This window comes from Elephas maximus, chromosome 4 (genome assembly GCF_024166365.1).
Source record: "Elephas maximus indicus isolate mEleMax1 chromosome 4, mEleMax1 primary haplotype, whole genome shotgun sequence".
Lineage (NCBI taxonomy): Eukaryota > Metazoa > Chordata > Mammalia > Proboscidea > Elephantidae > Elephas > Elephas maximus.
This window is the reverse complement of record NC_064822.1, coordinates 185,430,447-185,457,915: the sequence shown is the minus strand read 5'-3', so window position 1 is coordinate 185,457,915 and position 27,469 is coordinate 185,430,447. Positions and strand designations below refer to the sequence as shown.

The 27,469-nt window shown below is 55.5% G+C and overlaps 1 protein-coding gene across 1 annotated transcript; it reads left to right on the top strand.

Annotated features, from left to right (window-relative positions):
- Positions 1-474: 474 nt before the first annotated feature.
- On the top strand, positions 475-25,879 carry RANGAP1 (Ran GTPase activating protein 1). Its single transcript, XM_049884479.1, has 16 exons — positions 475-724; positions 3,314-3,463; positions 7,355-7,482; positions 9,497-9,556; positions 11,931-12,110; positions 13,546-13,680; positions 15,562-15,720; positions 16,768-16,881; positions 17,911-18,010; positions 18,125-18,209; positions 19,327-19,513; positions 21,194-21,313; positions 21,610-21,712; positions 22,867-22,955; positions 23,195-23,316; positions 24,943-25,879. The coding sequence occupies exons 2-16, from the start codon at positions 3,352-3,354 to the stop codon at positions 25,010-25,012; spliced, it is 1,764 nt and encodes a 587-aa protein (XP_049740436.1). The 5' UTR covers positions 475-724; positions 3,314-3,351; the 3' UTR covers positions 25,013-25,879.
- Positions 25,880-27,469: the final 1,590 nt, after the last annotated feature.

The following is a 27,469-nucleotide window of genomic DNA, read 5'->3' as shown; positions in this document are numbered from 1 at the left end:
TTATGTGAAAGTCTTCGAATTTCCTTTCGATATTATGCGACAAAAAAGACGAGTCTTTTCTTTCAAGAAACGGATATCTATTTGTTGCTGAAAACATCCAGCAGCGTGCCTCTGGCAGCCCCAGCCTTTGTCAATAAAGTTATGAGAACAGGAGCCTTTCAGGAAAGGCGGAGAGGGGCCCGCCGCAAGGCATTAGGGGAATTGTAGTCTCTCTGGGAGTTCCCGGTTAAGCGCCGCCCTGTGGTCTCCGAGAGAATGAGCCAGAAGCCGAAATGGGAGGGCGAAGAGGGAGAGGCGGGGGGAGGGGGGGGCACTCTGGAATGCAATGAATCATGGGTGTGGTAGTTCATAGTGCCCGCTCCTGCCGCGCCTGCCTCCCCCGCGCAGGAGAACTAGACTACCCTACCCGATAGGCCACGCGCGCGGGGGATGGAGAAGCCGGCCTGGGCCTCGAACAAATCAAATCGAAGGAAAGAAACTGCCGGCTTTCAAAATCCTCCTCCTCCGCCATCATCCGCTGCCGTGTGGGGAGCAGGTGGTGTGGGAGACGTGAGTGGCTAGAAGCTGTGGGAGAGCGGACAGACGTGCGGGCTGGACATCGAGCCTCCAGGACTTAGAGACGGCGACCCCGACCTGACCTGACCCGGACCCTAAATCGCTCCCGGCCCTGCCGGGCTGAGGCGCGCGCTCGGGTCGCCCCACGCGGCGGCTCCGCCTGTTTACGGTAGGCTCGGGGCTCTTTTCCTTTCCCGTCACCTGCCTGGGATGGGAGAGGGGCGACCGGGCGACCTTGGACCTAGGCGAGGACGGTGTCCCCTCGGCCTCCTCCTTCATGCTGGCGACGGCCGAGCGCGGAGGTGAGGTGGGTGGGGTGGGGGGCGCTGGCCCCTTTCACAAAGGGGGAAACTGAGGTTCAGAGAGGACGCCCGACTCGCCCGACCGAGGCCGCCCAGCCCGCAGCTGCCAGCAGTGGCGTCGGTGGCGATCCCGGGTGGGGCTCCCGCGCTGCTCGCCTGTCACCGAAGGCCTGCTTTCACGCGTCGCTCCCCCGTCGCCGCGTCCCCATCGCCCACGGCCCGCGGAGGGCGCTGCAGCCCCCGGGGATCGGTGTGAGTCACGGCTGGCGCTTTTGGGTGAGCGATGCGTTTGCACCTGAGAAAGTCCCTGCGCTCCTGCCGAGAAGGGAGGCGGCTGTTTCCGTATTTACTGGTGGCCTTGGCTCTGCTGCTGATCCCTTGCTGACCTTGAACAAATCAATTCACCTCTGTGCTTCGATGTTTTTCGTCTTTAGAGTGGGTGGGAGGGGTCGACTGGACTGAGTGTGGGCCTCCTTCCAGCTGAGAAGATCTGTGTCCCCGTTCCACCTCGAAGCCCCACCACCAGGCTTCCAGCTTCAAATTGCCCCATCCCAGCCCTGGAAGAGGGGGTGGTGGTAATTTTTATTCAGTTTCATCCAGTCATTCTTCCAGCACTTTCTAAAGGCCAGGCCCTATACCGCAGATAGAGTGATCTGTCAAAACATACCTAAGGGCACATCATGTCCCTCATCACATCCTTCTGCTAGAAACTCCCAGTGGTTTTGTCACTTGGAGTAAGACCCACAGTCCTTAAATGGTCTTCGTGACTTGGGCCTCCTGCTCATACCTCCTTTCTCCCTCCCTCACTGCTCAGCCCCAAGGGGCTCCTCACAGTTCCCCTAACTCCCCTCTCCTTCCCCCACCAAGAGCCTTTGTGTTTGCTGTTCCCTTTACAGGAATCCCTTCCCCAGATACCTGCAGGGTGTAGTCCCTGTAGCCTTCAGATCTTATTGTCTCCTAATAATACTTTCCCTAACCGTTTTTGCTTTAACTTGCAAAAAACTCCTTACTCCCTTTCCTGTTTCTTCTTACCACTAACATACTAAATATCTTATTTAGAACATATGCTTTACAAGGGCAGGCTTTTTGTCTCTTACTGCCGTCCTCTTGGTACTTGGAACCATGTCCAACACAGAGTAAAAACAAAAAAACTGTTGCTGCAGAGTCAATTCCAACTCATGGTGACCCTGTAGGACAGAAGAAAACTGCCCCATAGGGCTCCCAAAACTGTAATCTTTACGGAAGCCAACTACCACATCCTTCACCTGTGGAGTGGCTTCGAACCAGGGGCTTCCAAAACTGTAATCTTTACGGAAGCCAACTACCACATCCTTCACCTGTGGAGTGGCTTCAAACCACTGCTGACCTTTTGGTTAGCAGCCAAGTGCTTAACCACTGCGCCACCAGGGCTCCTTTTAACACAGAGTAGTGATGCATAAACGTTTCTTGAATGAATGAGTGGATGCTTATATCCAGAATAAACCGAGCTTGCCGATAAAGACAAACAGACACAGACAAACCAGGGTAATGAGACTTCAGATCAGGAGAAGGGGGTGGGAAGCTGGCTGTTTGGAGGAGACCTGGGGGTGTGGGAGGATTGGGGAGCTCTCACAGCTGCGTCTTGAGGATGGCTGGATTGGGGGAGGAGTTCTGGGCAGGAGTCTCTCCATGGATACCTCTGAATTCTGAATCATTTATCAGCTCTCTTCCTTGGTCCCCCCTGATTACCTGCCATCTCTTCTTTGGGGAAGTGGAGTTGTCTTTTCTGCCGGTCTGCTGAGCTCCAGGCTGGAAACTCCTTTTTCTAGCAGTGCTGTCCCTGGCCTATTGTGATGGTGGCTGTTGTGACGTAGAGTGCTCTGGTCTCCTGGGAACCTCTGAGGCCTGGCCCCCATGGGTTGCCCAGGCTCCTAGCCAAGGTTGAGCCTAGGCGTGCAGTGGGCCTACCTTCGTGCCCCACCCCCAGAGTTATGCCAGCGTGGGTGGTGGGGCATTCCCTGGGATGGATGACCTGGATCCCATAGCCATCTGTGTCCTGTTTGAGGAATGGAACCCTCAAACAGACGGCAGCCAAGATGATGAGTCGGGTGTGTGCTTGGGGCAGACTCTCTGCAGCCATTGGTCTGGGACTCAGCTGCCATTCACTGGGGGCCCAGAACAGGGGCAGATCACATGGCTCTGCCAGGTGGCCCCAGCTGGGCAGTTGGGCAGAGGAGGACTTGTGGTGAGATGACAGCTCTTCAGAGGCTGAGATGTGATGTTTTTGTGTCTTTGCTGCCTCCTTCACTTTTCTAGAACTGCTGCTTCTCCTGTGCTGTTTTCATTTCTCCTGGTGGTTTAGCCTCCATAGCAGGGGGAGGTGGGGTCAGGTCTCTGAGACGGGTGATGTTCTATCCTGTCCCTTCAACCACCAGCCTCCGGAGACTCCTTTGTTAATGCTACTTGTGCTTTCTCAGTTTGCAGATCTCCAGGGGAGCCCACTGGCGTGGCCAGCATGGCCTCCGAAGACATTGCCAAGCTGGCAGAGACGCTGGCCAAAACCCAGGTGGCTGGGGGACAGCTGAGTTTCAAGGGCAAGAGCCTCAAACTCAACACTGCGGAAGATGGTGAGTGCCTTCATGGGCTGGGAGGGCGGGTGTGCAAGTGAACGTGTGCATGCTCACTGGGCGTCATACACTTCTAGCTCCATTATCCCCATCACTCATCCCACAGGTTCTCTGAGGTGTGTCATTAGGCCCATCCTAACAACGAGGCTCAGTGGTGTCAGTGATCTGCCCAGAGCAAATGCAGGCTTCCCTGCCTCTCTGCGTGCTGGCGTTGGGCATCCCTGCCAGTGGCTGCCCTGGGTAGCAGACAGGAAAGGACCTTTAGCTCTTAGAGGGAGGTGATGGTAATGAGGGGCACAGCTAGTGGCAGTCCCAAGATTTATCCCATGTCTCCTGACTTCAGGCCCGGTGTTCTTTCCTCCCACACAGTGCCGGGTGGCTCTGGGAATATCTGCCACCTTCCCCAGAGCTGAGACACTCCTGGGGTTGCATTAAAACAACCACCCCAGGCCTCTGGGGTGGAGGAGAGAGGGGTGGATGCCCCTGTCAGCATGCAGGGCTCTGGACTACGGAGAACTAGGGACCAGAGTGCAGATCCGGTCTTTCCATCCCTGGCCAAAGCATGCCTGGCACTGACCAACCCAGAATTCCCTGGTGTCTGGAAGTGAAGTCGCCTATGTCAGTGCTGGGAGGCCCCTCGGAGCTCTGGCTCAACCAGAAAACTGGCCTGGGCTTGCCTGGGTGTCAGTGTGCAGTGGGCTTCTACCCGCCCCCGAAGTGGGAGTCCTTGGATTGCTGGGCACGTGGTGATGCACATTCCCAACCTCTGTGGGTCCTAAAAATGCACAGATACGTCCCCGCACTTTAACCGCTTTGATCTGCACGTCACCCCTGGGCAGGCTAGGTAGGAACACTGCGGTGAATAAGTGAGGAAAAAAGACTGCCGAGGAGACTTAAGTAGCTTGCTGAAGGTCACACAGCTAGTAAACAGCAAAGCCAGGATTTTCACAGGTCCAGCTAAGCCCCTGGTCCTGCGAAGTCGAAATTCTTCTCAGTTCAGCAAACATGGACTTGCTTTTTGATCCCATTTCGTGAGTACTTACTCTGGGTCAGGCAGGGTGTTAGGTGCCGTACAGAGAGTACTTCAGCTTATCCTCACAAAAGCCCTTCAGGTAGGTTTAATCTCCGCTTCGTAGATTGAGAAACTGAGGCTCAGGGAGGTAAAGTGACTTATTTGAGGGCACAGCTATAAGTGGGGGAGCTGGGATTAGAACTCAAGTTTGTCTGGCTCTAAAATCCATGCTGGTAACTTTTTCACTTCACCAGCGCGGGCTCCATGTGGTACCTTCTTTTGTAGTTTACCTGGGGTGCCAAGTGACAGCCCTAGCATTTAAGGAGCTCCTGACCTGGAGTAGGAATGAGATATCCATGTAACTAACAGGAGGCTGAATGGGAAACATGCTCAGGGACGTGAGCAAAGGGCTCTGGAAATGAGGCAGGGGAGAGGCAGGGTCCAGGAAGTCTCCTTGGGTAAGGTAGCATTTGAACTGTCCTTGAAGGAGAAGGGTCACTTCAGGCAGGGAGACCAGGAGTTAAGGAACAGGAAATCTGTTGGTTGCTGGAATCCCACTGGGAGCCCAGGGAGAGGCTCTGGAATGCCCTGCTGAGGATCCTGGTCTTGGCTGAGAGGGAGCGATGTAGTCAGGGGAGGGTGGGCTCTCTCTTGAGGGGGCCACAAGGCTGCCGATTAGAACAAGGGCTCCTTCCTCTCCCCACTAAGTCACTTAAGGACCAAAGAAAGGTTTTTCTGCTTTCTGTTGCCTTGTTAGTCTGTGAGACCGTGCAGGGTGAGAGGAGAAATTCCTGCCAGACAGCTTCCTCACAGTGATAATTGGAGCCCATCCCTAACCCGTTTTTTGAGTAATCATGTCTTTAAATTATGCATCGCCCCATTTGGATTGAAAACCAGAGGAGAGAGGCAAGCCTGCTTGTGAACTGCTGCCTTCTTCCTGCTGTCTCCATTTTGGTGCTTGCCATCCTGGCTGGGGCTGCCTGACTCCTCAGGGCTGATGTGGAAAGCACAGGACTTAGGGATAGCTATACCCGATAGCCGGTATAACCTGCATCGAGTCATGCCTCCAGTCAGATGCCCTTGAGCAGCTGTGCTCTCTCCTGGCTGACCTGGCCCGTCCCTGAGATGGCGGCCCTTTTGGAGGGTTCCCAATGGCCCAAGGGGTCCCCCCAGCCCTTGTCCTGGGTACCAGTTTCAGAGGAAGCCCAGGCAACTGGGACCCTGGAGTTGTAGCTCCAGAGCAGCCCCCAGGAGATTGTGGCTGCAAAGAGGCTGGGGGCTTCTCCGCTGGGATGAGGGGCTTGCAGAGTCCGTGGTTGTCACACAGAAGCAAGGGTTTGGAGAGGAGCACACGGATTCAGCTCCAGAAAACCAGTCTGAAGCCATTTACTGCCATTTCCCAGAACTCCTGAACAAAGTTGCTTTATGGCTTGAAACCTTAGTTTCCCCTCTGAGAAAATGGCCTGACTCATACTTGCCCAGCCTTCCTCGTCATGAAATAGAAATGGAAAATGAGATGCTCGTCACCACTTGCTAGCTGTGTGACTTGGGTGGGCACTCACTGTGTGTCTCAGTTTACTCACGTGTGAAGTAGACATGGTAGTAACTGCCTTAGTAGATTGTGGTGGGGAATGTATGAGGTAATATTTGTAAAATTTTTATTAGTGTTACGAGTATCATGTGCTCATCTGTGAGGGAAATAGTGAAGGAAGGCAGACCCTGTCCCTTCCCTCACAGAGCTCCTGGCCCCATGAAGAAGATGGGTGTTAATAAGTCACCATATAATGGTAACGTGATCATGGAAACATGCACACTTGTAACCCTGACACAGGCCCCAGGGGCTGTGAAGCCTGTGGTCTGGATATTTGAGCTGGTTAGGGAGGTCAGGCAAGGGTTTCTGAGGAAGTGATGCCACCACACAGATTGTATAATACCACATACTCCCGTCCAAACAAGAGGGGGCAGTTCCAAGCGGCGAGCAGTGTGTGGGAAGGCCCCCCCCAGCCAGGACAGCTTGTAGTCAGCCCCTTCCTGGTTGCAAGTCACAGCCTTTCTCAAGATCCTTGTGTGGTCAGTCCTCACAGCCCCGAAGGTAAGGTTCAAACTGTGTCTCCCAGACACAGCTTCATGTCTTCCCTGCCACCTGTCACCCCACTCTAACTTCTGCTGGCCAAACTAGATTTTGTTTTGTTTTATGTGACTTGTGTGTTTTTGCTCAGGTTGTGAAAGTAATACATGTTTGTTATAGAAACAAAAAGATCAAAAGCAGTGAAAACCACATCATTGTTATCACACAGCCCGGGGACAGGACTGTTGTTTATTTGGGTGCTATAACGTGAATATTCTCCAGGTCAAATACCTGTGTCACGATTCATCATGGCATCAGTGTGATTGTTGGTATATAGTACCCCAGTGAATAACCTACTTTCTCTTGAGGGCTATTTTGCTTTTTTGGGATTTTTCATCGTAATAAAATAGTACAGAAACGAACTCCCCTCACGTGAATCATTTAACAGTGAAAGCCGTTGTGCGAGCTGGTCCTCTGGCTGGGGTGCTCTTCCCCCGCTTGACCTGGTGAGCTCCCACCCTCCCCACACACTACCCACTCAGCCCAGTCTTCTCTGACAGCTCCAAGCAATCAGTGGCTCCCACGCAGGTTACGCCTCCCTTGTCTGGACCTAACACCTTCCAGAGGAATCGTCTGTAGCTGCGCCCGCTGGACGGTGCCTGTCTGAGGCTCCTCTTTGAGCCAGGGCTGGCTCGTGGTTGGTGCACCAACTTCAGAGTCTGTGAATGACAAGGCGGTTGCTAAGCCCTCCTGCCTCTCGGCTGTTCTGTGACTCCAAAACTCTAATGTTCTTTTCTTTGGTCCCGGGCAGCTAAAGACGTGATTAAAGAGATTGAAGACTTTGATGGCTTAGAGGCTCTGCGCCTGGAGGGCAACACGGTGGGCGTGGAGGCTGCCAAGGTCATCGCCAAAGCCTTGGAGAAGAAATCAGAGTTGAAGGTGAGATCAGCAGGGTGAGCAGGCTGACTTTCCAGCCCTCCCAGGCCCCTGCCCTGTTGGCAGTCACCTCGAGCAGCTCCTCTGTCTCCCCAGAGCCACAGCATGACCAGGGTCCCTCACCCCACATGACATGTCCATTTGGTCCTCCAGGAAGTAGGCACTGAGATGGGGTTAGGAGTGTAAGAGGTTTACTGGAGTATCACCTGCGAAGATAAAGGGGGAAGGAGCAGAAATGGATTAGGAGAGCCTTCAGGTCACAGTGCCGACAGGCCTCCTGGAAGGAGGGAAGGATGCAGGGTCTGGCAGCGAGAGCTCTCTATTGAGTTTCTTTCTAGATGTTCTGTCCTTCACTGAAAGCGGTGTGTTGAAGTCTCCTACCATCATCGTGGAGCTGTTTATCTTGCTTTTCAGTGCTGTTAGACTTTGTTTTATGTATCTTGCAGCCCTGTTTTTGGTTGTGTCAATATTTAATATGGTTATATCTTTCTTATATATTGTTCTATTAATCATTATATAGTATCCTTCCTTATCCTTGTGGTGGAGTTAAGGAGGACAAGCTCTTAACTGCTCTTCTGCTGGCTTGGAGGTCTGTTGAGGCCTTAGGGTACCAGGGGGCAGAGAAAGTGAGGGGCCTGGGGTTGGCTAGGTCAGGGTTCAAGTTGGGATTGGAATCCAGGCCTGTTCCCTGGAGACCCGATGCTTGTCACACATGCCGACCTGACCCTCAGCTCATCAGAGTTGGGTTTGGGCAGCTCTGGGGTGAGATGACATGATGCTGTAAGGGTCCTGTGCTCAGGCTGTGGCTGCCTATTCATGGCCCCAGGCCTGGCGCATCTCACTTTAACACCCCCAGCATGGGATCCTCCAGCCAAGGCCCAGCTGGGTCAGAGTGGTTTGCTTTACAGGAAAACACAAAAATTATTTTACAAAACCAATTAGTACTTAAAGCTGAATTTAGTTAATAAATTTTAGGGACTGGATCTTCTGAGGAAAGTGAAGTGTTTGGCCCAGAGAAGACCAGAGCTGCCTGAGCCATAGCTGCCAAGGTTTATGTTTTGGGGGTGGGCAGAGCAAGCAGAGTTGGGGGTTAGGCCTGTGTGCTGGGAGACCACGTGTGGCTGGCCAGTGAGGTGCATGGTTCCATGCAGCTTTGTGACGTTATTTACCTAAAATTTTCTTTAATCCAGCTCACTTTTAAATAATTTAAAAACAAACACAATCATTTCTGTAAATGAAAAACTACTATCCCTGACCATAAGTACAAAACCAAGGCCACTGCTTCAAATCAATTCTGACCCATAGCAATCCTGCAGGACAGAATAGAACTGCTCTATAGGGCTTCCAAGGCTGTAAATCTTTATGGAAGCAGACTGCCACATCTTTCAGTTGACCATGAGCGCAAAGTAAAAGTAAAAAAAATAAAATAGTATTATTAAATCCTAGTTTGACATTGTTGCTGCCTGCAGGCTCTGCAACAGGCCTGCTCTCTCTAAAAAAGGCAGATGAGCAAGAAGTGGCGTGGGAAGGACCTGCCAGCACTAAACTGAGGCTGTCTCCTGGAGGTGGTCAGAAAGCTGAAAGACTTGAAAACAGTCGCTCCCTCACGGCTGGATCCAGTGTTCTGTGTTCCTCAATCATGTCACTGAGAAGGTGCACTGGGCCAGGAGTCTGGTGTCGTGGACCCAGTTCAGCTGCTGTGTTGCCATGGGGCCTGGGGCAGAGCTCTTCCCTCTGAGCCTGTTTCCCTCCTGGAAAACCAGAGGGTTGCCCAGATCCGGGGTTTTCCAGGCTGAGTCCTTCATGGTTCACAGCCTTAGGGACCTCAGCTTGAGGATGGGCCTCCAGGTCTCACCAGCCTTGGCCAGAGCTGGTCCAGCTTTTTGCCGATGAAGCCCAAACTAGGATGTTTGGTAATGCTTGGCAGCTCCAAGTCCACAAGATGATGTGCAGCTCGCTGGTGTCAGGCCACCTCTGAGAGTCCCTGCTAACTTCTCTTTCCTTTCTCTACCCAAAGCGATGCCACTGGAGCGACATGTTCACAGGGAGACTGAGGTCGGAGATCCCGCCAGCCCTGGTAAGTGGACGAGTCTGCTGCCTCCTTCCCAGTCATCTCCGGGATTGTTCTCACCTGTTGTTCCTTCTGGAGACTAAGATAAGCCCCGTGAGACATTGGACAGAAGCCAGGCAAGCGTGACACCTGCCCTGTGTCATCACAGGAGAGCGGGGGGAGGACAGATGACAAGGGGGGAGCTGGAGTGTAAGAACTTGTGAGATACTAGGGCCCAGATGGGAGCAAGTCCAGCTGAGACCAGGGGGTCCCAGGGCTGGTTCTCAAGCACATGCTATCGCTTGCACTGTGGGTCATCATTTCCGTTATCCTTTCTCTTTCTGGCACCCACCTCCCCTGCACCCTTGTTCCCTCATAGCTTTGTCTCATGTAGCCGCCTCCAGCTTTCTCTGCCTCCTCCTTTCTCCAGACCACTCTTTCCCTTTGGTTCTCATCGTGGGTGGCTTCCTTTGGGCTGTTTTCCATCTCTCCATTCGTGTGTGTGCGTGCATGTGCGTGCGTGTGCATGTGTGCACGCACGCGCGCTCCCCTGTGGGTGGCAAATTATGGGAGGAGGCATTACTCGAGGAAACCGTGGTGTGCCTGGGCTCAGGGATACGGGCAGGGCTAAAGCAGGCAGCCCCCTCAGCGTGGCCCTGCAGCACAGGGCCCGGCACACAGTAGCTCAGCAATGCAGGCTCTTGCTTCTGATTGACTGTGTTTTCAATCCCTTCGCTTGGTTGTGCTGGGGTGCCTTCTCCGGCCGTCATTCATCTGGCCAGCTCTGGGGTTCCAGAGACACCCATGCACCAACCTCACTTCTAAAGAGCCCCCATTTAGCAAACAACTCAGGGTCATCCGAGGCCGGGCTCCTAGGGTGGGGGATTAGGGGGTCCTCAGAGAGGAGGCGATGTTTGTGCCTCGAAGGTGAGCAAGGGCCATGTGTAGCCAGGCTTTAGGAGGTAGGCCCAGTAAGTTCGGTTGGGTGATTTCATATCCAAAAAGGGGGTGAAGAAAACTTGTTGGCTCTTTGGTATGGGACTCACTTTGCAAGTTGTTTCAGCTACATCTTAGCATTTAATATCCTCCACCCTTGAGGGAGCTATTATTTCCATATTACCAATGACAAGGATGAGCCTTAGAGAAGAGGAGAAAAGAATTTGAGGTCAGGGATGGCAGGACAAGGCAGGGAAGCTGCAGCGACCATGGAGAGTTTGAGTGGCTGTGACTGCTGGCGGGAGAGGGGCGGGGGGCAGGTCGCCAGGGGCATCCTCCTGGCACAGTGGGGAGCCAGCCAGTGGTGGGGAAGACAGTGGAGAAGGCCTCAGCTACCCTGTGGCCCGGAGGTGCAGATTGTCTCCCCTTCCCCATCTCCACCATGAACCTGACTGAGCCTCCTCTCTGCCCCTTTCTCTTGGGGACGCAGGTACCCCCTGCCCCAGCAGGTTCCCGGGAGAGCTCATCATCTTCCCCCCAGATCTGTTCCTGGGCCGTGGCTGGGGGCACCCCATCTGCCCAGCCACCCCCTGACGCCTGGAGGCATTTGTGATGCCTCTCCTTCTCCACGTGCACTGACCCACCTGCGTCTGCAGGATCCTCTCCCCCGGCCCAGCGTCCTCTCCCCCACCCACCATGGTCTGCTGGCAGCGCCATGGCCTGGATCATTGCACCGCAGTCCTGGTGGGCGCTTCGCCTCCCCCTGCCCACCGGTCTCCCCTCCTGAGGTTCAGGGGTGTGTTCTTCTGTACTGCTCACCCACCTCAACGTTCATTGCCCTTAGGCTGCAATTCACAATTCTTGGCTGGTGGGCAAGGGTATTGCCTGATTTGACTAGCTAAATGCTAACGCCTCAGCTTCTCTGGAGGCTCCTGAATGCTTATTCCCAGGCACACAGTCTGCTCTTTGAGCTTTTTCCTCTGCTCCTGTTTCTACCACTGCCTGCCTGGTTTGACGGCTGGCTCTCCTCCAGGCTGAGCTCAAATGCCACCTCTTACAGGAAGCCTAGGGACCCTGGTGGTGTAGTGTTAAGTGCTCAGCTGCTAGCAGGAAGGTCGGTGGTTCTAACCCACCAGCCACTCTGCGGGAGAAAGATATGGCAGCATGCTCCCATAGATTATAGCCTTGGAAACCCTGTGGGGCAGTTCTACCCTGTCCTATAGGGTTGCTGTGAGTCGGAATGGACTGGACAGCAACGGGTATACAGGAAACCTTCCCCACTGCCACAGGCAAACATGAGCCCCACCCCCTGCCAGAGTTCAGGCCCTCTGGAGGTCCCAGTCCTGGTGTACAGCACAGACAACTCTGCTGGAAGGCCTGTGTCTGCTAGTCAGGGCACCAGGCCAGCCATAGAAGCAGCGCCAGTAAGCATCTGTGAAACTGACAAGGCTTCCTCTGCGCACAGATCTCCCTTGGGGAGGGACTCGTCACGGCCGGGGCGCAGCTGGTGGAGCTGGACTTGAGCGACAACGCCTTCGGGCCTGATGGCGTGCGTGGCTTTGAGGCCCTGCTCAAGAGCTCGGCCTGTTTCACGCTGCATGAGCTCAAGCTCAACAACTGCGGTATGGGCATCGGCGGAGGCAAGGTGGGTACGCTGCCTCCCCCGTCCCCACTCCGCCCAGTGCCCGGCTCCCTTTGCACCTGGCTGAAGTGTATGCTCCAGCCCCTCACCTGGGCCCTTGGCCATCCACCGTCTGGGATGGCCGGCTGTCATTTTTTCTCTTCAAAAGAGAAGGCCCTCAAAGGCAGCAGCCTGTGGATAGTGGGAGAAGAGATGGAGTTTGTGGGGGTGCGGTTGCTAAGCAACCATCCCCAGTTCTTGTGTTGCCTAGGCAACATGGAGGCCGTGCTACATCCATGCTCTGACCTGCTGGCTCTGCAAAACGCAGGCCTTGGGGCCTCCCCAGACCTGCCTCACCCTCAGAATAGCTGGCGGAGGCCTGGTGTGTGCACACACTCAAGGAGGCCCTGTCCCAACACACCTTAGTTCCCAATGGTCCTGCCCTGGATGCTTTCCCACCCTGCCAGCAGGTCTGGCTGGTCAGTGTAGAGAGGAGCCCGTTCCCTCAGCCTGCTCCGTGGGCCGCCAGCCCTGATTCTTCCCCTCGGGTCATCTGGCCCCTTCAGCCCCAGAGTCAAGGATGCTGAGTCCCGGTCTGCATACCTCGCTCCCCACCACGCACACCCCCCACACAATCTGACTCCTGCTCAGCAAAAGGGAGAAAAGGGCTGGGGACACAAGGACGAACATCAATTGGAGACATCTTCTCTGTGAAGATGTTTCATACATGCTAGCTTAACTTTCCCATCTGCACTGAAAGGTGGGGGCGCTGTCTGCATTTTTCCAGATGAGTCTGTTTCTGCTTAGAGAGAGATACAGTGCCCCATCACGGAGCTTGTGCGATCCAGTTAGAGGCTCCGTTCAGACCAGCAGGAAGAGCCCAGGTGACGCTCGCTATGCCCCAGGCCCAGGAGTCGAGTGGCCTCCCTGCCGAGGGGTAGTCTGTCACTGTCTGCCCGCCCCAGCCGGCCCTGCCCCAGGACCTGGGAAGTAGGCTGGGTGAGGGACCAGCATGCTCAGGGAGTCGTTGACCTGATTGGGCAACAAGCTGTGTGTCCCTTGTAAGCATGGCTGCACCAGCGCAGAACTGAGGTGCAGCCCAACCCAAGGGAGTGTGCTGGGGAGCCGGAGCTCCGACCTTGTAAAACACGTCAGCTTCCCTGTCGTCACCTTGTCACTGCTGTGCAGCAGTCACAGGAGGAAACAGTGTTACCTGTCTGCTTTGTTGCCTTTGAGGAAACTGAGGCACAGAGAGCTACCCCAAGAGTTACAAAGCAGTAGATGTGAACTGCAGGATGCTGGGCACATGTGAGGCCTGACTGTTGTGCTTTCAAGCACGTCTGTTTCCTTACCCCCCACCACTGGTGGCATGGGATGTCGAAGACCAGTTCAGAGGCCATGGCCACCCCGTGGGGAGAAGGACCTCCTGCCCATGGCTGGATCCTGTCTTTTCCCACAGATCCTGGCAGCAGCTCTGACCGAGTGTCACCGCAAGTCCAGTGCCCAAGGCAAGCCGCTGGCCCTGAAGGTCTTCGTAGCTGGCAGGAACCGCCTGGAGAATGACGGAGCCACTGCCTTGGCAGAAGCTTTTGGGGTGAGTGGTTCTGTCTGCCATGACTGCTGTGCCTGAGGTGGGCTGAGCTGGGGAAGCCAGTACTCCTGGGTGGGAAGCCCAGCTCTGCACTTCCATTTAGCCGAGACACCAGGGTCTGTTCACCTGGAGTCGCTTCACTCGCCAAGCCTGGTAGTTCCCCTAAGCCTATTAGCTCGGCCACTTGAGATAGCGCGCGTCTGCAGTCGCGTGATCCCCCACCGCCCATGGGTTGGCGCCCCCTGGAGCACTGTGAGGTTGTAAGCCCTCACGATCTCAGCAGGACAGGCGCTCTGAACTGAGAACTGGTGGCCCCAAGAGCAGCACCTGTGCTGGTGTAGCCTGGCTTGTCTGGCCGGCACAGAGCTCACTGAGGGGTGTGGCTCTGGCTTTTGTTGGACAGGACTCAGAGATAGAGAGATCGGACTTGCCCTTGAGACTGGGAGATGGGCGGGAGCAGGCGAGTGGCCCAGGGGTGGCGGCGAAGCGCCTGGTGTCCTCACGTCCTTCCTTCCTGGTGCTCTGCCCCGCTCCAGACATGCCCCAGTGCCTGATCCTGAGCCGCCGAGAGGCCATACCTGCTGGCCACAGGGCTGGGACTTTGGGGTTTGTCTCCCTCTTCTCCTGACTTAAATGTTTCATTCAGCAACGGTGTTCTAGCACAGTCAACATGCTAAGGCTCAGACCTCCCACAGCCACCGCCATATCCACCTTTGGAGGGGACCCGTGGAGGACAGATGCCTAGCGCTTTACCTGGACCCCTCAGGCTGCACAACCCTCCTGCCTCCTCCAGGGCCCCTCAGGCTGCATAGCCCTCCCGCCTCACCTCACCATTCTGCGGTGGGAGCTGGAGGGTGGCTAGTCCCTGTCCTCGTATCCACAGGAGTTAGCAGTTGTGTCTTCCCCACACCTTCCTGTGGCCCCTGTCCCCATGGTGCTGGGGACGAGGTTACATTGTGTTCATGCTGAATCTTTGTGATGTGTCCTCTAGTGCTCTTAGAGCGGGGCCCGTGGGATCCCCTAGTCCGTGGATAGAATTCAGGGGTCTGCAAATGTGGGTAGAAAATAGCACATCGTCGTCGTCACTAACCTAGCTGGGATGGAGACCCCGTGAGAGCTGGAACTTGACGGGACTGCCTTTGATGGTGCAGTCTTACACTTTTCTGACACTTTCTATTAGTGGGAAGTATTTGAGTTTTCCTTTTTTTGACAAGTTTCTGCCTTACACAGGTTCCAGCTTTCACAGGTTTTACTGTCTAACCTTTGAGTGTGAATGTAGACAGTAAACTTGAGCAACAGTAAACATTTCTGTGACTTTGTCAGCGATAGAAATCTGAGACGTTTTCACATCAAATGGTAGTTGTTGCAAATACTCTTTACAACATTGGAATCGCGGTAGTTAATAGAACTGCCACTAGCTCTCGTTATTCGCGTGTAAAGTAGTACATCTATTGCTATAACACGTATTTTATTTTTAGTATCTTGATAACTGTGTTTCATTTTAATTGCTTCCTCTTGTAGTCCTGTATAGTTTAAAATTCAAGAACATTCTTCTGTAGTCGGGGTCTGTGGACTTCACCAGACCACCCGAAGGGTCCCTGACACAGAGAAGAGGAAGAAGCCCTGGCTTATAATGGGCCTCAGTTGGCCTGCCTGTGTTTGTGTGGGAGCCCCCAACATTCTGCAGGTCCCCAGGGACAATAAAAGGTGCCCAGGCACAAAGTCATGCCCGGCCTGTGCTCAGTCCTGACTCTGCCCGGAAAAGCCTCAGCAAGCCGCCACCTGGTGCTGCCGCAGCCGCTCCCCAGGCCAGGCACGGAACACTACTTGCCCACCCGCGGGTCTCCGTGTGCATGGCTCATGGCTCTCTCCTGTCCCTCACAGATCATTGGGACTCTGGAGGAGGTCCACATGCCGCAGAACGGGATCAATCACCCCGGTGTCATGGCCCTGGCCCAGGCCTTCGCCATCAACCCCTTGCTGCGGGTCATCAACCTCAACGACAACACCTTCACTGAGAAGGGGGCTGTGGCCATGGCTGAGGTGAGGCAGCACCCCAGGCGTGCAGGAGACGGCTGCTGCCCGTGTAGGTGCCCAGGGCTTATGGGCTCCTTACCTGGCACCACCCACGGGTTCAGCCAGCCTGACTGTCCACAACAGGGTGGTCCATCACAAGGTGGCCCGTGCCCTTCTTGGGCAGCTCTGAGTGTTGGCACTGCCTTCATCCTAAGCTTGGGTCTGATTCCTGTGGGCCCAGCTGTTGATGCTGGTTTCGTTCTTGGGCTGTACAGGACAAGACTGCCCTGGCATCATCTATTTGTCTCATTCATTCATTCAACAGCTGTTTATTGAAGCCCTGTTTGGTGCCTGGTTCTGTACCAAGCACAGGCCACACAGAGTTGGATCAAAGTACCCGCATTCAAGGAGACCCTAGTTCAGGGAGGAAGGACATGGCTAGAACTGCAGTGCAGGGTTCTGTGTGCAGTGGCCTGTTGTCAGGGCCTCTAGGTGGGACAGACTGCACAACCCCACAAAGGGCATTAGCAGAGAGGTGCAGTGTGGGGTGGCAGTTCCAGTCTGACTTAGGGCAGGCTTCCTGGGAGAGTGAGTCATACAGGACAAGTGGACAAGCGGGTGTTCTCTGGAAGAGGGTGGGAGTGTTTCAGGTGAGGGGACAGCAGCCTGTGGGAAGACCAGAGACTCAGAAGCCCTGCTCAGTGGGTCCTGGTCTGAAATGACCAGGTTCAATGTGCGTTTGAGGGATGAAGGAGATGAAGACAGAGGCAGGCCTCATAGCCTCGCGGCCTCCTTGAGGCTTTCTCCATAGTGATAGGGAGCCATGAGGGCTTAAGCGGAGGTGTGGCATGGTCACATGTGTTTCAGGAAGAGGGCTTTGGCTGTAAAGGGGGGTTGGCTGGAGGCCGGGAAGCCAACAAGAAAGTGGCAAGCAGGGCTGAGGTGCAGAGGATACAGAAGAGGACAGGGCGAGGTGGCTGGTGTGGAGTGTGATGTCACTGGGCCCCTTGGGGAGGGCAGTGGGGCTGGGTTGAGGCCTGCATCTCACCCTGGGCCCTCGCTTCCTCACTGCAGACCCTGAAGACGTTGCGACAGGTGGAGGTGATCAACTTCGGGGACTGCCTGGTGCGCTCCAAGGGCGCCGTGGCCATTGCAGATGCTGTCCGCGGGGGCCTGCCCAAGCTGAAGGTACCTTGGCCCGCCGCTGTCCCTCCGGGCACTGCGTTTCCCCAGCACTTGGGGTTCTGACGGCGGTAGTAGAGTCTGGGGGCGTGGGTCTAGCCTGTGAAGACAAGTGGGCCTGGGTTCACATCCCTGTTCTTCCACCTCCTGGCTCTGATTTTGTGCAAGTCTCTTTGCTTGTCTGAGCCACAGCGTCTCCATTGTTAAAATAGGAGGGGGGAGTGATGTGCAGTGTTACAGTACAGTCTGAACGTATTCAGGAGTCCCTGGGTGGTACAGTGGTTAAGTGCTCAGCTGCTGACTGAAAGGTCGATGGTTCAAACTCCCCAGCTGCTCCGTGGGAGAAAGATGTGGCAGTCTGCTTCTGTAAAGATTACAGCCTTGAAAAACCTCGGAGGCAGTTCTGCTCTGCCCTACAGGGTCGCTATGAGTCGGAATCGACTTGCCTGCAGTGGGTTTGGGGTTTGGGGTGGTGCGTATGGTTAAACCCTCAGCTGATAACTGAGAGGTTGACAGGTTGAACCTACCCAGAGGCACCTCACAGGAAAAGCCTGGTGGTCTAGTGCAGAAAAATCAGCCACTGAAAACTCTGTGGAGCACACAGTCCTACTGTGACACACATATGGTCTCCATGAGTTGGAATCAACTTGCTGGCAGCTGGGTCTTTAAACAGATTTGGTACCTGGCACATTATCACGGAAACCCTGGATATAGTGGTTAAAGAGTTATGGCTGCTAACGAAAAGGCTGGCAGTTCGAATCTACCAGGCGCTCCTTGGAAATTCTATGGGGCAGTCTCCTTGGTCCTATAAGGTAGCTGTGAGTCAGAATCTACTCGAGAGCAGGGGGCTTGGTTTGGCACATTATTGGATAATTGGTTTTATTCTTATTGTTGGTATTATTATTTCCATCCCTTCTGTCCAGTTGGAGGACAGATCCTGCCTGATCCTCACTTGGGGAAACTGAGGCTTGAGGGTAGGACCTGATCTCCTGGCTCAGCTTTCTGGTTGCCTCTATCCCTTCCTCTGATTTTTAGGAACTGAACTTGTCATTCTGTGAAATCAAGAGAGATGCTGCTCTGGCCGTTGCTGAGGCCGTGGGGGACAAGGCCGAACTGGAGAAGCTGGACCTCAACGGTAGTCATGGCGGGAATGGCCTAGTGAAGGCCTTGGTGCTGGTGGGGAGCGCCAGCCTATCCCCGCATCTGGCCCTGGGCCCTGTCCTGACCCTCTGTTCCCTCCTGTGAGCAGGCAACACCCTGGGAGAAGAAGGCTGTGAGCAGCTTCAGGAAGTTCTAGATGGTTTCAACATGGCCAAGGTGCTGGCATCCCTCAGGTAGGGATCCTTCATTATTTCATTCATTCCGTAGACATCAGCAGAGCCCCTGCTGTGTGCTAGGCACTGTGCTGGGCAGTAAGGGTGCGAGGAGGAGACAGTCAGTGTTTGTGCAGCCACAGAAATGCATGCTGGTAGGGCCAGGAGAGGACCACGGAACAGGACGAGAAAGTTAGTTACCGTATGTTCAACAGAGGAACCAACAGGGGCTGAATGGTCGCCCTTTGAGTGGGTGAGTCCGGAGGCCGCGGCAGGGAGGGCGTGTGGTCTGATTTGAAGCACAGTGAGGTCCCGCAGTACAGGGGCCAGAAGAGCGGGACTGGAGGAGCGGTGGGTGAGAAGCAGGCACTTTGAAGGGGACCGGGGCTCAGGGTGGTTTTTAAAATAAGCCTGACTCTCGAGCATTTTGATCTTGCTGGTGGGAATGATGCAGTAGAAGCAAAGAGATTGATGTGAGAGAGTGAGGATCCCGGGACTTGCAGAGCCCATGTAGGGTAGGCGGCAGGGGAGCTGTCTCCTCTGGACGGGGGTCAGTTCACCTGTCAGCCTGTCTCCCCAGACCCCTCTAATCGCCACGCTGGCTTCATTCACTTGTCAGATAGTTGTATCTCCTCAGTGCCGGGCCCAGAGCTGCTGCTGAGAATGGGAACTCAGATGGGCTCAGGGCTCAGGGTTCAGGGGAATGGCATGGCCTTCCAGGGAATGGCATGGCCTTCCAGAGGCAGGGACACCTCCACTGATCCCTCTGCCAGCTGTAGCTTCCTGTGTCAACAAGACGTGGGTGGCTCAGTCCTGGGCGTCCCAGCCTGGGTGGTATTCCTGCCAGCCCCTGGGCCCAGCTGTGGAAGGCAGATCTTTCTTCCTTTTCTCTCTAACCCGAGGGACTGGGGGCTCCCTTGGGACAGGGAGGACTTGAGTCTTCTGTGTCTGCAACCTGGGGTTCTCTGAGTGTTGGCAAATGAAGGAGGTGTTCTCCCCTGCACTGGGACCAGGGGCTTCCCTTCCCCTCCCAGGACCCCTCCTGTTGGGCTGGGGTCTGCGGCTCATGGAGCCAGGCTTCTGAGTAACATGGGCCACTGGGCAGGGAGCATCCGCTTTAGCCGACCCCTCTCTGCAGTGATGATGAGGGTGAGGATGATGAGGATGAGGAAGAGGAGGAAGGAGAAGAGGAGGAAGAGGAGGAGGAGGAAGAAGACGAAGAGGAGGAGGAGGAAGAGGAAGAGGAGGAAGAAGAGCCACAACAGCAAGGGCAGGGAGAGGAATCGAGCACACCCTCAAGGAAGATTCTGGACCCTAACAGTGGGGTGAGTTCCTCATTGTTTGCCAGCATCAGAGCTCTGGTCCCCTGAATGCAAGATCCTGAGACGTCTTGGTGGGGCGGGGCCGTGTGGAAGGTACTTAGCGAGTACAGCGGTCTCAAACTTCCATGATTTGCACGCTCATGTGAGCAAATCCCATTGCCATTGTGTCACTTCTGACTCAGAGTGACCCTATTAAAATGAAAAACAAACCCGTTGCCATCAAGTCAATTCTGACTCATAGCCACCCAAAGGACAGGGTAGAGCTGTCCCATGGAGCTTCCGAGGAACGCCTGGTGGATTTGAACTGCCAACCTTTTGGTTATCAGCCGTAGCTCTTAACCACGATGCCACCAGGGTTTTCAGCGACCCTGTAGGACAGTAGACCTGCTCCATAGGGTTTCCAAGGAGCGCGTAATAGATTTGAACTGCCAGTGTTTTGATTAGCAGCCAAGCTCTTAACCACTGCACCACCAAGGAGTGTGCAGATCAGCCCACCCACAGGAGAAAGATGTGGCAGTCTGCTTCCGCGAAGATTACAGAGCTCTGCTCTGTCCTATAGGGCTGCTACAGGGTCACCGTGAATCAGAATCGACTCATGGCAACAGGTTGGGTTTTAGGAGTAAAAAGGAGCCCTGGTGGCACGGTGGTTAAAGCACTCATCTGCTAACTGAAAGGTCGATGGTTAGAACCCACCAGCCACTCCTTGGGAGAAAAGCTGGCGATCTGCTTCCATAAAGATGACAGTTTATAGGGCATTTCTGCTGTGTCCTGTAGGGTTGTTAGGAGTTGGAATCAGCTCAGCGGCAGCAACAGCATGAGTGGAAATGAAAAGCACTCAAAAAAAAAGAAGCACTCAATGTAGTTCTGTTTTACCTGTGTTTGTGTTTACCGCAATATAGATTTGTCTGTAAGTTTATAATATTTATAAGTTACAACTGTGCAACATTATGTAATTATAACAAAATGCTATTGCATTATTACGCTATAAAACATGTAAATACTTATAAAACAGTAAAGGTTAAAAAAAAAAACATAAATGAGAAGTTCTGATAAGTTTTTCTGACCTACCAATGGATTACCTTGGCCACCTTTAGGGACAGACCCCGATTTGGGGGACAGTGGAAGGCCCTTGGTGTCTCTTGCCTGGCCAGGAGGGCTGGTGAGGCTGCTGCACCCCTGCTCACACATTCCTGTTCCCCACAGGTTCTCTCATAAAGCCCCTGGAGAACTGTGGATGCCCCACCCTCATGTTGCATTGGGCTTCTTTCCCAGTTCATGGAAGCAGTTAAGCAAATGGCTAGGCATTACTTATCGTTAAGTTTTTCTCGGGGCACCACAGGTGCTTGCTGGCGGTGCTCCTCCAGACTAGACTCCGGTTCTGGGCCCCCTGGAGCCCCACATGCCTCAAGTCATTTCTGGGGCACCACACGTCCTGGAGGGGATCTGGCAGTGCCGGCTCTTTGAGTCCTAGGGAGGTGACTTGGCCCCTACCCCACAAGCTCCTGGCCGGGACCCAGCCAGGCCAGCATCTATGCCCTCCCTTTGGGAGTGGGAGCTGAGGGGGAGGAGCACCTTGCCTGGCTCATGAGGTGTGGGTGCTCTGGTGGGGGCGAGGCGAACAGAGCTGGGGAGGAACCTGGGGTTTGGCGCTCAGCAGAGCCCCCCACACCGCCTGTTTCTCAGGAACCAGCTCCCGTACTGTCCTCCCCGCCCCCCGCGGATGTCTCCACCTTCCTCACTTTCCCCTCTCCAGAGAAGCTGCTGCGCCTGGGACCCAAGAGTTCCGTGTTGATAGCCCAGCAGGTAAGAGCACTCCAGTCCCAGCCGACCAGTGGTGTGGCTTCTGAAACTGTGAAGAGGGACAAGGAGAGCACAGGGGATTAGGGGAGGGGGCTGAGGGGGCTGGCTACCCCGACTTCCTTTTAATATAAGAACATGTAAGTGAGCGTGGCCAGTCTGTCTGTCAGACCTCCAGCGGTTGTGGACAGCTGCACTCCACCCAACAAGAGATCCCTTCCCACCAGATGCCCACTTGTGGCCAGAGCAGTTCTAGCAAGCAGCAGAGCCCAGGAAGTCTCCACTGTCTCTTGTCTCCTCAGACCGACACATCTGATCCGGAGAAGGTGGTCTCTGCCTTCCTGAAGGTGTCTTCTGTGTTCAAGGATGAAGCCACCGTGAGGACGGCTGTGCAGGATGCAGTAGGTAAGGTGGGCAGGCAGGGCCTGGAGGTTTCGGCTCTTGTTGCGGCTCCAGGGCTAATGCACCCCAGATGACATTTACTGTTCCTGTCACCCTCTGTTCAGTGCTAGTGGAAAGACCACTGTCAGTCCCTGCCCCACACTGGTCTGTTGTATTCTCACCATGGTCCTGCAGTGGAGCAGCCTGGGTGCTCGCCCCCTGTTTTTTGCAGATGGGGAAGCTGATGCCCAGAGGGGTTACAGGCCTTTACCAGACATACAGCTGCACACAGCTAGATCACAGGCCTTTCTCACCTATGGTGCGGGGGCAGGGGTGTCAGGCAGAGACCTAGGCTGCAAGGCGCGTGCTCTACCTGGGGAGACTAGACGGTCACGTCTGAAGGCCCCATGGACACATCCCTGGATCCAGGTGCCAGAGCCCCTCAGGGAGGCAGTGGAGAGTTGAGCCTTTGTCCCCATCTCTGAGTCCCTGCACATGCAGTCCCCTCGACGGGCGGTCCCCTGCGTGGAGGATGCCTGCTCTCCCCATGTCTTCGAAGAGGCTTCCCTGGATCTTGGGTCCAACTCCACCACACCCTGTCACGTCCTCAGCCCCATCCCACTCTTGGTTACCTCTGTCACAGCACTTGTTGCTGTCCACCTTGTTGACCTAGGGTGGCTGAGCCTTGAAGGGTGGGCCAGATATGGTTAGGCAGAGAGGAGAGCGGGGGCCGGCACGCAGGAGTAGAAATGCACGTGGTGGTTGTGCTGATGGCCTTGAGGCAGGGCAGGGGCCGTGGGAAGTGAGGCTGGACAGGGCATCTTGGGGCCAGATTGGAGTCTGCAGGTCTGCTACTTGGGAGCCCACCCCCTTGGGCATTTGTGGGAACAGGTTGCCTGAATTCTGTTTCTTGAAACAGCCTCGGATAGAAGCAAGTACCCAAGGCCAGGCCCTCAGCCACCACCCCCTCAATCCCTTGACTTGCTGAAGTATCTGAAAGCTCCCCCAAGTGGGGTCTGCCTCACTTAATCTTTGCCCCCACTGCCCAGGTGGGCACAGTGGGTGTTGTCACCAAGCCTATGTCATGTCTGAGGCCAGATGGAGAAGGGCCAAGGGCTGACTGAGCCCTTCCCTGGTCCCCACTGCACATCTCACCTCTCTCTGGTCACCTCTTACAGATGCCTTGATGAAGAAGGCCTTCAGCTCATCCTCCTTCAATTCCAACGCCTTCCTCACCAGGCTTCTCATCCACATGGGTCTGCTCAAGGTGAGGCTGGAAGGAGCAGGGACCCAGGAGGGTGAGAGTGGACCAGAGGTGCTCCGTCCTCACCTCACTTACCCTACCCCAGACCTCAAGTCATTCTGGGGCCTGTTGCCCACACTGTGTCCCTACGGTGCACTGACTTGGCTTGATGTCAGCCAAGGAGCTTTGTCAGCAGGTGTGGAAGCTGGAAACCAGGGCCTCCAGGTGACTCAGCCTTAAAGCCGTCTGCTTTGTTCTTGCAGAGTGAAGACAAGATCAAGGCCATTGCCAACTTGTATGGCCCCCTGATGGCTCTGAACCACATGGTGCAGCAGGACTACTTCCCCAAGGCCCTTGCTCCCCTGCTGCTTGCGTTCGTGACCAAGTGAGTGTGCCCGCATTGGCTCCATTGGCCTGGTCAAGAGGAGCCTGTTCCAGGAGCCCCAGCCCGCCACCCTCAGGCTAATGTGAGGCCTGCAGACCTCCCAAGCTTGTGGCGTCCATGCTGAGCCTCGCCGCCACCCTGTGGGGCCTCCTGCCTTTTGCCCAGCCCAAGACGTGGGGCTCAGGGGCTGTCTTTGGCTGTGAAGGACAGAAAACATGTAACAGTCCTCACTTTACCAATGAGGAAACTAGCCCCCAGGTTGGTTAAGTTTTCCACAGACAAACCCTAGTCAGAGGCCAGGCCAGTGTCCAGACCCAAGTGTGGTGGTCTAGGTCCTACGCTCCATGTGGTCTCTGGGAACAGTTCAGTATCGTTGCCCACAGCCACCAAGGCCACAGGGGCTTGGTTGTGCCTGGCTTCCGCAGCCACAGTCCTGGCCCTGGGGAGGCCCTGTGCTGTGGGACCCACCAGGGTGCTCAGAGATCGAGAATCCTTGCCTCACCCTGGAGAGTCCTGGGGCATTGGTGGGCACTGGCCACAGATAAGTACCATGAAGCCTGCAGACCCAGGGTCGCTCCAGGGGTGGGTTGGGAGGTTTGTCCCCTGTGCCCTCCCTGAGGCCCTGTGTGATCCCCAGCCAACCTCAGCCTCCCCATTTGCCCAACTGAGGCATTAAGTGAGATTGACCTGTCCCCCCTACCTTGGGGAGCCCATAACGATTGGCAGCCTCACCTTACTCCACCTCTACCCTGACCCCCACAAGGGCTACCCTCCCGAAGCCTGTGCCCACAGTGGGTGACACTGCCTCAGCCCTAGGCCTAGCCCATGCTGCCTGAAGTGTCTCCAGAGGTGGCCGTGGCCCGCCACCTGCTGACAAAGCCCAGCTCCCTGTCACCTTCCCACCATTCCCTACGCTGCCCTCAGCAAGGCAGGGACTGTAAGGAGAAGCCCCCGTCCTTGTTGCCCTTGCAGACTGCCTTCTCCTGGTGGGCTGTCCGCTCCCAGCCCAGGCCTGACTCTGTGCCCATTTTAAAGAAAGCTCGTCCCATCCTTCAGATGACTGAGTGTGTAACATGCATGGCTCCCTGCCATCAGCCCCTGGCCAGCTGTCTGGAACCCCAAGCCCAGCCTGGTCCAAGGAGCTGCAGGTCAGAGGTGCCCTTGGTACTGGTTCCACCCCACACTTACCAGGTGTCTGTCTCCCCTCCCCAACACCATTGCCTGGTGTCTTCCCCTGCAGTGAGGCTGATGACCTCCATGTCAGGGCTCAGGCAGGGCGCTAGTGGCCGCTGAGGGCTCCCTGGCCCTGTGCCTGCCAGAAGGCTCCTTGGAGAGGCTGTCTAGTAGAAAGAAGAGGCCCAGGTTCCTGCCTGAGGAGACCTGCTTCCTGGCCCGGCATTAACTCTTTCTTGGCCTTCTGCACTCCCCACCCTCAATGTCCAGAGGTCAGAGGATGAATGTCTCCCTCGCAAAGTCATCATGAGATTAGAAAATTGAGTTGGGCATGGTTCGATGCTCAACAGTGGCCCCACGCCCCACTTCACAGTTGGGAACCAGGCCTAGCTGGAGCCTGAATTCTTGGGGTCTTGGGTGCCTGCCCCCTCACTGACCCTTCTTTCCCTGCAGGCCCAATGGTGCGCTGGAAGCCTGCTCCTTTGCCCGCCACAACCTGCTGCAGACGCTGTACAAGGTCTAGATGTGAAGCTGGTCTCTCCCATCCCTCGGTCTGGACAGCGGCTTCGGCAAGGGGCTTGGACGAACTGAGCTGCAGCCCAGCCCCTTCCTCAGACAAGACTCTGGTCGGAGGCAGGGAGGGTCGTTATCTCACGTGTCCTGTCATCCCTGAGTGTGTGCTGTGTGGTTGCATGGTGGTGTGTGGTGCCTGTCAGGCTTGGGTTCTCAATGTCTCCCTGCTGGACTGGCTCTGGTCCCGCCTTAGGGGAGCTGCCGCCAGGGGCAAGGGGAAGCGCCTCAAGCTGCCTTGCCATTAAACTCACCTCCATCTGAGGGCACTCTGCTCGTCTGTGCTTCAGGGTTGTGGCCCTGGTGGCTGTCCCTACCCACCTTGCCTTCCCCCTCCTTGTGGGTTGCCCCCAACCCCAGGGAGTTGCTGTCCTTGCTGTGTTGTGGTGGAGCCATCCTGCCTTGCCTGGGCCACTCACTCGGCGTTGCCTCTGCTTCCCGTCACCAAGCCCTGGTCCTGCAGCGACTGCTGTCCCCACCGTCCATCCCTGCTGTGCAGGCGACTCGGCCTGAGGAGCAGAGACTTCTAGGTAGGGTGCAGAGGTTGTCAGAAGAGAAAGGGCAGGACCTTGGCCCCACGCCGTGTGGACAGGAAGAGAAACCAGGGGGCAAACCGCAGACTATCCAGGAGTGGGAACCACCAGGCACTGCGCTGGCTCCGGTCCAGCGGCCTCCCCGGACTGCTGGCTGAGCAGTGTGGCTGGCACCTTGGCAGGCTCAGCCCTGTTCTCCAGTCTGAGAGGGGCAGGGTCCCTGGTGCCTGAGCTGCACCTTGGGCCATTCCCAAAGGGCCCCCTGGGGTGGGGGAGGGGTGGGGGCTGGACTGGGCAGAAGATGGCCTGGGACCCCCTTCACGGCGCTGGGGTCCCTGTGCTTTCCCCTCTGTTCTCTTTGTGTCTGGGCTGTGCACAGGGCTTAAATAAAGTCATCTGTGGCAGCAGTGGAGACTGAGAGCTCTCACCCCGAGTAGGGCATCCTTGGGCTGGGCGCTCTAGCCACTGTGTCTCCAAGGGGTAATCTGCCCTGCAAAGGGGCCCTGGGCAGCCCGAAAGCTTCCTCATGGGCATACCGGCTCCTCTCTCACAGCTGGGAGGGTGGTGCCCACGAAGAACAGTGACTCCTGAAGGGGTGGACAGATCTCCCTTGGCACCCTCACTCACTCTTCTCCCCACCTTTGGGCTGCAGGTCCCTTGGCCTCTGCCTTTGCCCTTCGCTGTCGAGCCAGCTACGCTTCTTACTGCCCGGATTTTGCCACAGGCCCTGCCAGCTATAGTCAGGAGCCCCTGGGCCTGGCCTCAAGGTCACTTCCCAGGCTTGGGCCTGGCTGGGAAACCACATAGCCTAGCCTAGGGGCTCTTACTTTTGGTGTCCTTTCCTACCTTTGTCACTTGTGTGAGGGCAGCCCTTTAGACCGTCCTTCCCTCCCCCCTGAGTCAGCATGCAAAGGAAGCTTGTTTCCCTCACAGGAATGAGGGTCTCTCTAAGGGTTCTTAGGGGACAGCACCCAGGCTGCTTCTTCGGTCTGTATGAGCCATGTAGTCAACATCTTCCCTGGCTGGGGGAACGATGCCTGGGGCTATGAAGTGGAACAGGTGGAGGCAGATGCAGGGCCGGCCAACTCCAAGTCTCTTGCCAGGCCGTGTGCCATGTTCTGGGGTTACAGGTGCTGCCCTGGGAGCACCTGGTCTGGTGAAGGAGACGAACAGTTGTGGCCAGAGTGAGGGCAGTCGGGGGCGAGGTCAGGAAATCTTTCACGAGTTAGGGATTCGAAAATTGGGTCTTCAGGTTCAAATAGGACTTCTCACAGGTAAAATCTGACTGATGGAGAAATGGGGGCTCTCAGCTGAGCAGGAGCCTGTCTAAGGTTCTCACATGGTCCTTGTTCCTCCAAGGTAATGCATATACAAGCTCCACATCAGAGTGCAAAGAGAACCAAAATCCAAAAGACCCACCACCACCGAGTCTACTCGTATAGGACAGAGTAGAATTGCCCCATAGTGTTTCCATACAGCTGCTGGTGGATTCAAACTGCCCACCTTTCAATTAGCAGCCAAGTGCTTAACCACTACGCCACTATGGCTCCAGAGAGAACAGACAATCTCATTTAACCTCATGATGACAATCCTGCAGGTCTGGCTTTTTGAGCTTCACACTGTAGGTCCCACCTCAGACCTTCAGATTAGCCTGAGGTCATGGACTCTGACCAGCTTCCGGTGCAGGAAGACCTTGGGGGCCTTGAGCTTTGCTGCTTGCTAAGAAAGCTATATAGCCCTTTGGAATTCCCGCAGTGTCTTAGGCTGGGTTCTCTACAGAGAAGCAAAACCAGTCCAGCATATAAATACATATAGAGATTCATATGAAGGAAAGGACTCACAGCTGTAGAGGCTGCAAAGTCCCAAGTTTGCAGGTC